Source organism: Coffea arabica, chromosome 8c (genome assembly GCF_036785885.1).
Source record: "Coffea arabica cultivar ET-39 chromosome 8c, Coffea Arabica ET-39 HiFi, whole genome shotgun sequence".
NCBI lineage: Eukaryota > Viridiplantae > Streptophyta > Magnoliopsida > Gentianales > Rubiaceae > Coffea > Coffea arabica.
Window position 1 is genome coordinate 4,747,027 of NC_092325.1, and position 9,927 is coordinate 4,756,953.

The 9,927-nt window shown below is 38.3% G+C and overlaps 1 protein-coding gene across 1 annotated transcript; it reads left to right on the plus strand.

Annotated features, from left to right (window-relative positions):
• The first annotated feature begins 227 nt into the window (after window positions 1-227).
• On the plus strand, window positions 228-923 carry LOC140013337 (uncharacterized). Its single transcript, XM_072062590.1, has one exon. The coding sequence runs from the start codon at window positions 228-230 to the stop codon at window positions 921-923; it is 696 nt and encodes a 231-aa protein (XP_071918691.1).
• The last annotated feature ends 9,004 nt before the right edge of the window (window positions 924-9,927 follow it).

The window sequence follows — 9,927 nt, forward strand, 5'->3', positions numbered from 1 at the left end:
AGACTGGTGCAGGAGGTAAGTAAGAGAAAGCCTCTGTCTGAGGTTGAACATGTTCAGAATGGCACGAAAATGGGAAAGAAAAGACAGGGAGCAGGTGGGGAGGAGCTGGAAAGGAACCTGAGGGAGGTCGATGGTAAGAAGAAAGCTAAGCTGATTGAAGGGGTGGAGGATGTGGTGATGCTGACTGAGGTGGTGGAGCCCTCCCTTAATGGGACTCCCACCCCTCAATGAGAGCTCTGGTGTGGAACTGTCGAGGTGTGGGGAGCCCCTTGACAGTTCCCCAACTTAAGGAACTTGTACAAGTCCACTCTCCATCTCTGATATTCTTGTCAGAGACAAAAAAGAAAAAGACATTCATAAATAGTGTTAAGCAGTGGGTGAGGTTTGATGAGTTGTTTGTAGTAGATCCTGTGGGGTTGGCAGGTGGTCTAGCTGTGATTTGGAAGAGGGATATACAGGTGAAAAGTATCTTATTTACTAGTTTCACTATAGAGTTACTTATTGGTGATCAGGGAGGAAGCAAAGATTGGTGGTGTGTGTGTGCCTATACCAGCTTAGATGATAAGATTAGGGAGCAGCAATGGAGGGTGCTAGAGAGGAGAACACAGATTTGGGGTGATTGCTGGGCTCTAATGGGAGATTTGAATGACATCAAGTCTAATGGGGAGAAGTGGGGTGGTAGAACCAGGCCTACTAGCAGCTTTGAAACTTTCACTAGTTTCATTAATAGGAATGGCCTTATAGACATTGGTTTTGAGGGAATGCCTTGGACTTGGTGTAATAACAGGGACAATGAATGGGAGATTAAGGAAAGGATTGATAGAGTGTTGGGTACTAAGCAGTGGTGTGGAACTTTGGACAAGCTAAAGTGCTCCATGCTGAGACAGAAGCTTCTGATCACTGTGCTCTGGTACTGGACCTGACCACTGTAGACATTCCTAGGAAGAGGAGATTTGCTTTTGATAAAAGGTGGATCATGCAGGAGGGGGTTGGGGAGGTGATCAAGGAGGCATGGGGGAAGGAGCACCAGGGGTCTAGGCTGTATAGAGTACAGAGCAAGATTAAACAAGTTCGTATGAATTTGCTGCATTGGAGCAAGAATTTGAATCTGAACTCCAAAAAGCAGATAGAACAGATTAAAAAGGAAATTAAAGAAGTGAGGGATAGGCAGGGCAGTGAGGACAGAGCAAAAATTGTAGGGCTTAAGAGGAAGCTGGTGGAAGCTTACAAGAGGGAGGAGATATACTGGAGCCAAAAGGCTAGACTTAAATGGCTCCAGGAGGGTGACAAAAACACCAGCTTTTTCCATGCTAGTGTAATGAGCAGGAGGAAGCAGAATAGGATTAATGGGCTGAAGAGGAGAAGTGGGGAGTGGTGTAGGAATGAAGGAGAGATGGGGGGAGGAAATTGTGGATTACTTTCAGCAGTTGTTCACGACTGATGGTCCAACTGATTTCAGTGCTATTCTGGAGGAGATCCCACAGTCCATAACTGCTGACATGAACAGGAAGTTGACAAGGCCAGTCTCTGATCAGGAAATCAGTCATGCTGTTAATTCCATGTATCCAAACAAGGCTCCTGGACCAGATGGTATGTCCCCTATCTTTTTTCAAAAATTTTGGCATATTGTCAAGAGTGATGTTATTAGTGCAGTTCATAGTTTTTTTTCATTCTGGTCATATTCTAAAATCCATAAATGAGACTTTGATCAGCCTTATTCCTAAAACTGACTCCCCAAATCTGATTACTGAGTTTAGACCTATCAGTTTGTGTAATGTTACTTACAAGATCATCTCAAAAGTTCTAGTCAACAGATTTAAGACAGTGCTAGATTGTGGCATTAGTTCCTCGCAATCAGCTTTTGTGTCTGGCAGGCAGATTCTGGACAATGTACTAGTGGCATATGAGAGTATTCATTTTCTTAACAATAAGAGAACTGGGAAAGATGGTTATATAGCTGTCAAACTTGATATGTCTAAGGCTTATGATAGGGTCGAATGGGTGTTTCTGGCTAAGATGATGCAAAAAATGGGTTTCTGCCCAGCTTGGATCCATTGGATCTTAGAGTGCATCACTAGTGTTTCCTATTCTGTGAATGTTAATGGAGAGAAAAGGGGTTTTATAAAGCCTTCTAGAGGCCTAAGGCAGGGGGATCCCCTATCCCCCTACCTGTTCCTGATCTGTGCAGAAGGGTTCTCTGCCTTGCTTAGAAGAGCTAATAGGCAAGGCAGAATGTCTGGTATGAAGATTGCTAATGCAGCTCCTAGCTTGTCTCATCTCTTCTTTGCAGATGACTCGTTAATCTTCTGCAAAGCAAAGGTGGGGGAGGCTGTGCAGCTCATGCAGGTGCTGGAAGAGTATGGACGAGCATCTGGCCAGTTGATCAACAAAGAAAAATCCTCCATCTTCTTTAGCAAAAATGTCAAAGGGAGGAGAAAGGGAGAGGTGCTTAAGGAGCTGGAAGGCATGAGGGAGGTCCATCAGAGCAAGTACCTTGGGCTTCCTATGGTTATAGGAAGATCAAAGAGACAAGTGTTTGAGTTCATTAGACAGAAAGCAATTAAAAGACTTGGGGGTTGGAAGGAAAAACTTCCAAGCCAAGCAGGAAAGGAGACTTTGTTGAAGTCTGTCATTCTAGCTCTCCCGGCATATGTGATGTCTTGTTGTAGGCTGCCAAAGGCATTATGTCAGAATGTGTGCTCAGAAATGGCCAGATTCTGGTGGGGCCAGAGGGAGGATGAAAAGAAAGTTCACTGGATAGGATGGAATAGAATGACAGATATCAAAGCTGAAGGGGGCCTGGGGTTTAGAGATTTACAGGACTTCAACTTGGCATTATTGGGGAAGCAGCTATGGAGAATTTTGATGCAGCCTAATTTGCTGGTGAGTAGAGTTATGAAAGCAAGGTACTTTGGTGGGAAATCCATTTGGGATACACTACCAAAGGGCTCAGATTCATGGTGCTGGAAGAGCTTACTGAGTGCCAGAGGGGTGCTGGAGGAAGGGCTCAGAAGGAGGGTGGGGGATGGGAAATCTATTAAAATCTGGGAGGATAGGTGGTTGCCAGGGGTTGAGGATGGGAAGATAAGGTCTCCAAGGAAGGTTGATAGCAAGATTCAGAGGGTTAGAGAGTTGATCAATGAAGGTAAGTGGGATAGAGAGCTACTGAGGCAGGAATTTGAGGAGATGGACAGGTTACAAATTCTAAAAATACCACTGAGTTTGGGGAAGGTTATGGGTAGGACCTATTGGGAAAAATCAAGTTCTGGTGTGTATTCCGTCAAGACTGGCTACAAACTAATCAAGGAAATGAAGCGAAGCCAGTGTCAGCACAAAGGAACTTCAGAACCAAGTAGCAGTAGGATGATCAAGTCTCAGAATTGGAGCTTTCTGTGGGGATTGAGCATGCCAAATAAACTCAGACACTTCATTTGGAAATGCTTGCAAGGAATATTGCCAACAAATGCAGTGGTGAAAGGGAAGTGTGGTAAAGGGGATCATGTGTGCAAGTGTTGTGGTGATAGCTCTGAGACATTAGAGCATATGTTTTTTCTGTGCTGTACTGCTAGAGCAATCTGGAAGGTGGCTCCGTTGAGGTGGGATGGATTAGAGGAGTTTAGGAACAGTTTTTGGCATTGGTGGGAAGAGCTCAGGGGGGCTGTCTCACGAGAGGGAGGAAGGGAACACATTACTCTTACGGTACACATCTTGTGGCAGATTTGGAAAGCTAGGAATAATAAGCAATTCAACAACAGCAGTAGAGAGCCTATAGTGGTGGTAAATAAGGCATTAATGGAATGGAATGAGTTTCAACTGGCACAAGGGGGGAGCAAAACATGACATTTTGTCAGTGGGAGAGCAGGGGAAGGACAGGAGATGGGTTGCACCGCAAGATGGCTGGATCAAGCTCAACACTGATGCAGCTTTGGACCAAAAACACAACAAGGGAGGGTGGGGAGTAGTGGCCAGGAACAGCTCAGGGGAATTGGTGGGCGCATGGGCAAGACCAACTGAAGGCTGTGCTGAGGCGTAAGTGGAGGAAGTTCTGGCAATAAGGGAAGCTATGATAATAGCCAAACGAATGGGATGGAGGAAGGTGGTGCTGGAATCAGATTGCAAGTTGGTAGTGGACAAAATCAATGCCAGGGAGGAGGAAGTCAGTATAGCCACAATTCAGTTGGACATTTGGAGAATTATGAAAGATTTTGATAAATGTTGTTGTTCCTTTACTAGAAGGAGCAACAACTATGTAAGTCACTATTTAGCAAAGTTTGCTATAACTCTGATTGATGTAGCTGAATGGAAGTTTAGCTTCCCAGCATGGTTGCTTGAGTTAGCTCAGGCTGATCTACAGGAGCAGTTGCTCTGACTTTGTATCCGGTTATGATTAGGCAATGTTATCGTTGGAAAAAAAAAAAATCAGTTGTGAAGAATAAATTGGGCACGTCAAAGTCGTGACTCCTAGCTTCATATTTTACGTAGAGGATCATTTTCTGCATCCTCCTTTATTCTTTTATACTTCTTCTTTTGTCTTTTATTTTTCCCTTTTTTACTGTACTATTATAAGAATTTTCCTAATAGAGTACTCGCTCTTACACTTAATTTGCATCAAATTTATCGTAGATACATACATCTTCATATTTATTATACCCTCACATTTAGGCACTTTATTAAATTAATAACACTTTTGTCCAAAATTAACACCCGAGACTTCTTTTTAACAAGTACCCATTAGATACTTGTTAGCCAAGACCCTGTTACAATAGCAAAAGAAGAATAAACCAAAGGAAAGGGGCACTTGTTAAAAAGAAGAAAGGAAAAAATAAACTTGATAGTCAAAAGTTCAGAAAATTAGTATCTCATTTGGGTTATGCGGAGTGTACCATGCCTAATGTCTGATTTTTTTTTTTTTTTTTTTTTGTCGACACAGGGGTGTTCGGGTCAATCCTTACGGGGCTTGACTAATCCCCTGCGATTCGAGCCCGACGTCCCAACCCGACCCAAGCACGATAAGTGCGCGGAGGAATCCAGCAGAGCAGAGATTCGATCTTGGGATCAAGTGATCACCAGTGGGAGGTGCATGTCTGATTAGGCATGCAATTATAGCAAATGTTCGAGTTTTTAGGTATGATCAGCATATCAATTGAAGATATCGATTAGTTGCTATTTCATGTTTTTGTAGCATAACGAAATGATTTTATCATATTAATTCTAGATTGCACCTTAGAATAAAAATCTTAATTGCATGTTTTGCTCAAAAATGTCGCGAGCTACATGATTATTAAAAGTTCCATGTGTCATAACCTCATGATTAAACATTTAACTGCCATAGCTATAATCCTAAAGTCAAACCTTAGGCAGGAAATTAATTACATGATGGTGAAGACAGTGGAAACATATAATTGAAGTATTTGACTATTTGAGCCAATCTTTGTGACAGCCAGACTGGGATTTAATGAGTTTTTTTTTTTATCTTTTCTTTTCCTAATTGGGAGTTTGGATTTCTAAATTGCAAAAACCAAAAAAATAGTGCTAAATTCAAAAGCCTACTTCCAACCAATTTGTCACACTCTATTAGTTGGTAAATATAGCATTTTGTCTTTTTTTTTAATCCATTTTCAGTTATTTTGACTAGGCTAAATTTCACTGTGGATCCTTAAAATAATAGACAAACTTTCACTTTAGTCCTTAAGATTTATTTTTGAATACTTTACCTTCCAAAGTATGAAATACATTCCGCTTTAGTCCTTAGACTTCACATTGGACATTTTACCCTATAAAGGATAAAATTCAACCTACATTAGTCCTTAAAATTTACACGTCACTAGTCTACTACTCCATTAGTTTGAGAATTCTGTGGAATGGATTTCATATTTTAGGGATTAAAGTGTTTGAACTAAAATTTAAGATCTGAATTGGATGAATTTCATACTTTTGGAAATCAAGTGTCCACAAGTAAAATTTAAGAACTAAAGTGCAAGTGCACCCAGAGTTTAAGAATTCAAAGTGATGTTTAGCCTAAATTAAGAATATAATAGAAGTATTTAACTTTATAAGTCAGATATTTCCGACAGGGACTCAAGAGCAAACTAGTTTAATCTTAAAGTACCCTTTAATTGTTTTTTTCTATTTATTACCTTTAGGACATGAAAAAGCACATTAAAAATGAAAGTAGATAAATTATTAATACTTTAAAATTGTCATCCACCCTTTGAATTGCAATACTTTTGCACAAGCAATTAATTCTTTCCTAAAAAATATGACACTGAGCCCACTTCTTATTTAATGTCCTAAGACATGTACCAAATAGACAAAACCATCATAATTTAACATATTGTACCATCTATCTATGGAAAGATGATTTGTTGAACTTCATTAGGGGACGATAAGAGTCCTGTAAAGATTGAAAAAGGGGTCAGAGGGGACCTCTTGAGTTGTAAACATCATTTGCCAAGACAAGTCGGAAACATCATTTGACAATCGCAAGCTGGTAGAAAATATAACAGCAGCAAAGTACAACAATCAGATGATGGCCACTCTAATTGAGGACATTCGATCCATTGGTACTTTGTTTCAACAGTGCTCTATTCTTTTTGCTAATTCTAGGAAAGTAGAAAGTATCAAATTGAGCATTCATGCTCTAAATATCTGGTTAGATGAAGAATGGGTGAATCCCAATCTTAGATGCTAGACATCAGTGACTCTGTAGGACATTTTGTCCCTTTTGATTGGACCTTTGTCCAAAATATTGTAAAGTTTACAGTTCTATATATATAAAACAAGCTAACGTTTCGACAAAAAAAAAAAGTCGGAAACAAGTAGTGAGTGTTAAATGCAACATTCAAATGTGGGATCAATTTGACAATTTGGTACACTCTTTTTGGCTGGTATAGCTTGTGTCATTTTCATGTCCGTTTTCATTCAATTTGAGTATCTATTAGGAGTTTTTTATTGCTGGAAGTGATACATCAATAACAGCTGAAGGGGCAATTTGCTGAACTTCTTCCCAAACCTAAAGCCAGGCGAAAAAGCAAGAGACGAAATTCATATCCAAAAAAATTAGTTTTGACAGATCAATTGAGGAATCAGACGTTGATCAAAGGAGATCATGAGTCTCAATCCAACTACACCTCTATTATTGCCATACAAACCTAATCAGGATACTAAAAAATTGGTCATAGGAAAACATGAGACTTGATTCAACTGCAATTCTATTAGTATTAATATTACCATACAAACCTAACAAGGATACTCAAAAATTCGTTTTGACATATCTAACAAAGCTAAGTTTTAAGCTGGAAGAAAAGTCTACCTTGGAGTGTGGCTATCATAATGGTTAATTTGAATGTCAGCTTCGATTCTTTCAGCATTTAGGTAGATGTTGCCTGAAAGAACAACTTGGGAGAAGTTGCCTGTTTCAATTTGTGTTATCCCTATTTTTGAAGAAAATCCTTTTAGACTTTAGATTATAGTATATATGTGTTCTAGTTTTGGTACTGGAAGAATATTTGGTGCATTATGCTTTACACGTTTGTTTTTTGCCCATTTGGACAATAACGCTTTATCAGTAATAGTAGTTGGTACTGGAAATAATTTGTATAACTTGCCAGCTACGATGCTTACGAGTATTATAGGATAAAACATAATAAACTCTCTTTTATGGCAACACTTAATTGTCTTTAATTGATTTTCGATCCAACTCAAATTTTTAATAAATTTTCAACACGTAACCTCCCATAACCTTTCTCTGAAGTTCAACCATGTGCATCTATACTTTCCTCTCCTCAGATATAACAAACTTATGCATCCAAACCAAAGGAATGCAGATCAAAGTTAAAGGGTTTTCTGTAACCATGTGTACTGCATGAGTTCCTAGATACCTTGTTCCTTCAGCCCGATACAAATGCAAGCACTGGACTTAGCTACAGATATAGGTAAAAGGGAGGCGGGCCTTCTTTTAGCAATTAAAGTATTTGATGCCGTTTCTGATTGTCTGTTGGATCATTTGGAAATAGGGAAGAGTTCAAAACATTCTTGCAACAAATTCTTTCTTGAACCAATGGTGCACTTTGAGTAATAGGCACTGTTTGTTTGAGGGAATGGGAAGGAAAGGAAATGGAGGGATAAAACTTTTGATGTTTGGATTGATTTTTGAAGAGGGAAAAGAAAGGATTGAGAGGAAAACGGAGGAATAAGTTTGAATTATTTTTTGTTAGCTAACTTAGCTTACTTTCCATCAAAAAGTGAGCAGAAATGGAGGAAAAGAATATCAAGATTAATTTTAAAATTTCATAAAAAAGCCTATTATGTATTTACAAATTGGATTTTTAAATTATGGATAAAAATGTAACTAATGCGTGATAGTTTCTTTTCCTTATGAATTTATCTACTCTCCTTTCTTTCTTTCTTTTTTTTTTAATTAGAGTCCTCTCCTTGCTATTCCTTCTTTTTCCTTCAATCCAAACGGTGCCTTATTCTTTACTATTATTACATCGGTGCCTTAGTCTTTACTATTACATCCACATCCATAGGTGTCTTAAATTATTAAAATTGTTGATACTTTTTTAGACAAACGTAAAAGGACAGATAAAGACAAATTGTGGGGACAATCTTTTCCCAATGTTTTCAATATAGGATCCGACTGATCGGTTTGATCGATTAAATCGCGAATCAATCATGACACTGATTTGATTTTATATTAAACCTTGAAATAACAAATAAATCAGTCAAAACTGGTATAATCGGTTGAACCGATCATTCTTGATTTTCAATTTTGCTCTTAATCTGTTTTTAAGTATTGAAAAAAGCACAATCCTTTGCTGGTGTTGACCCTTGCTTGGAAGTCAAACGTGCAAGCCAATGCAGCAAAGCTTCCTTTGATCGTTCGTCATACCAAATAATTTCTACCGCACTGCATTCCCTAACCATTGCATTAGCCGTCTCCTAATCTCTCTCCAGTCTCTCACCTCCATTATTTTTTAATCAAATCCCTATTCTCAACCTCACTCCACTCTTTTTTCTTTGTAATCTTCAAATCTACACTTTCTCCTCTTTTCTTTCACCATTTTTAATCCACCTCTTAAGTTTAATTTGTTGATGTTTTCTTGCACCTTTTCTAGTTCAATACTTTGAAGCATTCTTTTCTTTTCTTTCTTGTGTATATGTTGATTTTTTTTGCACTCCATTTTCGTTTGAAGTTTTTATATTTGTTTTCAATTTGTTTCCTTTCACTTTTTTTTGGGATGGATTGGAAGTTTCTTTTCTTGATTTGGAATTTCTTGTTTGTTTATTTGAAGTTTTCATTTTTTATGGTTGGAGAAAATCACAGTCTATCGATGTGAATTTTACTATTTTTGTGGTTGGAAAAAATTATAGTGTCTATGTGAAATTTCATGCTATCTACAAATTTTTTTAGGAGATTTAAAAGTTTTATTTTAAATTTTTAGGAAGATAATATTTTTGAATTTAATGGGTGCAAAAATGTTTTTAAGTCTTTTATGTGGGTGATGTGGTGAACTTGGAGAACTTGGGATCCGGTAAGATTTGATGCAAGGGCAGTCATCACTTGCTAGGGAGACGATGATTTTTCAGATCTCTTAAATTTTTTAAAATAAAAAATTGCGAACAATTGACCCGGCTGTTGAACCAGTAAAATCGTGAATCGGAGGCTCAATCGGGTTAATCACTGATCCGAGTTTTAAAACATCACCTTTTCCTTTGGTTTTGTGTGTGTTTACATGTACCATCAGTCCATTTGATGGGCAAAGCTCCATTAACCATTAGTATTTCTAATCAATTCTACAATAGTTACATCAGCTAGTTATGACATATGTTGCATGTGCATACAAAACTTCAAGTACGTTGTCTTTTCTGTATTCCCTTTCCTTCATTTTTCCATGTCAATATACTAATTATTAAAGCCCAAAA